Source organism: Etheostoma spectabile, chromosome 2 (genome assembly GCF_008692095.1).
Source record: "Etheostoma spectabile isolate EspeVRDwgs_2016 chromosome 2, UIUC_Espe_1.0, whole genome shotgun sequence".
NCBI classification, from domain to species: Eukaryota; Metazoa; Chordata; class Actinopteri; order Perciformes; family Percidae; genus Etheostoma; species Etheostoma spectabile.
The window spans coordinates 21,521,995-21,525,617 of record NC_045734.1 but is presented as its reverse complement, the minus strand read 5'-3'; the positions used below and the strand labels follow the sequence as shown (position 1 = coordinate 21,525,617).

Genomic DNA, 3,623 nt, shown 5'->3' with positions numbered 1-3,623 from the left:
GGGGGGGGGGGGGGTCTGTCTGTGTGTCTGTCTGTGTGTCTGTCAGATGTGGAGGTGTTGCAGGTATGTGTACCTGGTGGACGGAAGAGTAATGTGGATGAAAAAGTTGCCAATATAAATCTACGTGTGCCTCCTAGACAAAATATAATTAACAATTTATTAGTCAAATAATGGAAGATGTGAGTGTGTGTGTGTGTGTGTGTGTGTGTGTATCGCAATTCTCTCTAGAACAAGTTGATGCTCAATTCTGATAATAATCAATTATAAAAAAAAAGATTCTTATTTAAAAGTTACTGTTTTCAGACATGTACAAATCAGAAAATAGAGCTGAAAGAGGATGCAATAATAGACAACAATTTTGAGTTGAGACAAGAGTGCAGAAAAAAAACACTTACAAAAATGTCCAAAAGGAAAAAATAACTAACATAAGACTTTTAATTTTGTATGTACACAGGATCTAATGGGACATACATAAAATAATTAGGCAAAACGCATGAATGCTGTTCATCTACTTTATCACACTACATCTGACCACCTAATGTTTCATGTTCTAAGAAGCCGATTATCCACTTTTACATGACTGAGCCTGACATGGAAGATTACTGTGAGAGAAAGTCCCTTTCACAAACATGTTTAATGCTTAAGCATGGAATGACTACAAAACAAAAACCTCAATAGTCAAAAAATGTCATTTAAACTTGTATGTGACAAATACTGTATGTCAAAATCTAGCAAAATCAGATTTATATGTATATTTGTTTTTGAATCACGGTTGGAAATGTTCATGAAAAAAAATTTGTTGCATCGATAATCGGTTTAGAATCTAGTCATTGGCCTCTGAATTGGAATCGAATTGAATCGTGAGGTGCCCAGAGATTCCCACCCCTGATAAATATATCCTAGTCATGTTTGTACTGTTCTGAGATTTGTATCTGTGTTTGGACTAGATTAAGACAGAGGAGCTGCAGCTCTTCCGGGGTGACACGGTGGTGTTGCGAGGGAGGAAATGTCGCCAAACAGTGTGCATTGTCCTGACAGATGAAACCTGTGGGCATGAACGAATCCGCATGAATCGTGTGACGCGCAACAATCTGCGTGTCCGGCTCGGTGATGTCATCAGGTACATCTCACACTTTTATCTTTTAGTGTATGGTATATGGTAGTCTCACTTTGCCAGACCCAACATGTGAGGATTGACATATTATCTTGAATAACCAGGATGTTGATGTGTTTTATCACAGTATTCATGCCTGTCCTGATATCAAGTATGGGAAGCGGATCCATGTCCTCCCTATAGATGACACCATCGAGGGCCTGACAGGAAACCTCTTTGATGTTTTCCTCAAACCGTATTTTCTGGAGGCTTACCGGCCCATACATAAAGGTACTGCAACACCTCTGCCGCTGATCGAACCACAGTAAAACAACTCTGTTCATAACCCAGGGGATTTTATCAGCATACAGCCTACAAAAGCTTCTTAGAAATATTGAATATGATAGAATAACACAATGCAATTCTGCTAAATAAAATCACATCCCATTCATTTTTTATTTCACTTGTTTTTACTTTCAACTAATTGTATCCAAATGCAATACACATGTTGGGCTGTGGGTTCTCAGGGCAAAAAGTTTGATAGTTTTCATGGGAACATTAATTGGTGATATGACAAGGGCTGGGAAGAATTGTTTTTCACTGAACTGTATGAAAATAAAGTGCAATAAAATTATAATAAACATTGCCTCAAACATCAACAAAGAAAACCTTGCTGTACAGTTTTCAGATAAAAGGAAACAGATAAAAAGTGCATACACAATTTCTTTGTTACAGCAACAAGTGCTCTATAGTGCCTTCAATATGTTTCTATTTCTAAACTGTCCTTAACTTTCCTGTTGTCCTCGTGTCAAATTTGACCCCTTTTAAAAATGTCTACATCTGAAATATGGGTTTATTTTTAACCAAATGACCACAAAAAATTCCTTACAACGTTTTTTGCAAATACAATTGATCACTTTCATTCCTGACGAAACTCATCTGTATGTTCCTCTGATGTTACCTATTAGTCAAAATAATTCACAATTTCTGCTTTTTTCACTCAAATATTAGGTATAATTATATATAAATGTGGGTTAGTGGGAAATTAGCGTGTGCCTATGTTATTTCCTTACATATACCTTCTCCATCTCTGCAAGATTCAGAATGATTGAGATTTCTCCTGGCACAGCTACCAGAGGACTTTAGACATGTTGCTCACGTCACATCTACGTCTTCAAGCTCAGTTGGAGGTTGCGCTGTAACACTCAGCAACAACCGGAAAAGTCCTTCTAATAGCCCTCACTGGTCTCGGTCCAGAGCATCTGCTTGTCCATTTCTTTAACTGTCTATGGGGAAAACCAAAAGACAGGAAGTAAAACAAGACAAGTCAGGACTTCTACCAAAAACTCTACCAAAATAAAACAGGAAACAGAAACACACACAACCATAACAACATATCCATTTACCAAATGGAAAGGAAGCAACTGGCAGAACAGGCAGTAATGTGACAGCATTCTGATCCAATGGAAATCCAATCTGTCAGATTGACTGCACTCTAGCCCAATGGATTGGAGGCGTCGCAAAGGGTCAATCATGTTACAGGGGGGGCAGGTGCTACACAGGGCTCCCCTTCTAGACCCACCCCTGATCTAGAGCACATTTAGATGCCCCCTGCATGTGGTGACTTTTTTTATCTGTGCTGCCAGGTGACATCTTCTTGGTGAGAGGAAGCATGCGGGCGGTGGAATTCAAGGTGGTCGAGACTGAACCAAGCCCCCACTGCATTGTTGCCCCCGACACGGTCATCTACTGCGAGGGAGAGCCAATCAAAAGAGAGGTCTGTGAGAGATTGAGCTTGTGCACCAGCTTTTATATTACAATACAAATTTAAGAAAGTATTCAATATGTACTTATATAAATGCACTATTTTGGTAGTTAGTGTGGAAAAAATGTGCTTTGTTGTTTGTAGAAAATTATCCAAAGCAACTTTGGAATGCATCCACCAATTTCAAATTTCAAAAAATGTTAGTTCATTATTAATTTTCTAAACTGTTGTTAAATCCATTGCTGAATCATCTACCATATTTTGTCACTTTTTCCCCAGCTATCAGTCACCACTCTCTTAACCATAGTATATTGCAGAGCAGAACAAATCCAAGAAACATGGCACTTAAAATTTTGGAATTTCTGTCTGCATTGTTTGCCATGGCATGACAATTTCACTTCCCACTTTCCCACGCTGGCTAGAAATGGTGATAGGTGTAAACCTAGCCCTGGGTATCCTGCTCTGCCTTTGATATAATGAAAGCTCATGGGCCGATCTGGAATCTTGCTCCTTATGAGGTCATGAGGGGAAAGGTTACTTCCCCTTTCTCTGCTTTGTCTGCCCAGAGAATTTGGCCCACCCATGAGAGAGAAACATCATGGCTGTCAAAGGAGCAAAGTGGCAGTTGGTCAAGGCCACACCCCATTCCCCTCTCTCCTACTCAAAAGCTACAGACTCAGAAATGGCACATACTAAGGAAAAAAGCTAATTGTGGGACTGGGTCTGGTGGCTGTAATTCAGCACCAAGGCTACATTTTGGGAAAG

General features: G+C 39.5%; 1 protein-coding gene across 1 annotated transcript in view; it reads left to right on the top strand.

Annotated features, from left to right (window-relative positions):
• LOC116700298 (transitional endoplasmic reticulum ATPase) overlaps window positions 1–3,623 on the top strand; it is a 10,741-nt gene that overhangs the window by 771 nt on the left and 6,347 nt on the right. The window contains 3 exon segments of the mRNA XM_032533372.1: window positions 948–1,120; window positions 1,242–1,384; window positions 2,740–2,870. Coding sequence (XP_032389263.1) covers window positions 948–1,120; window positions 1,242–1,384; window positions 2,740–2,870 — 447 coding nt within the window.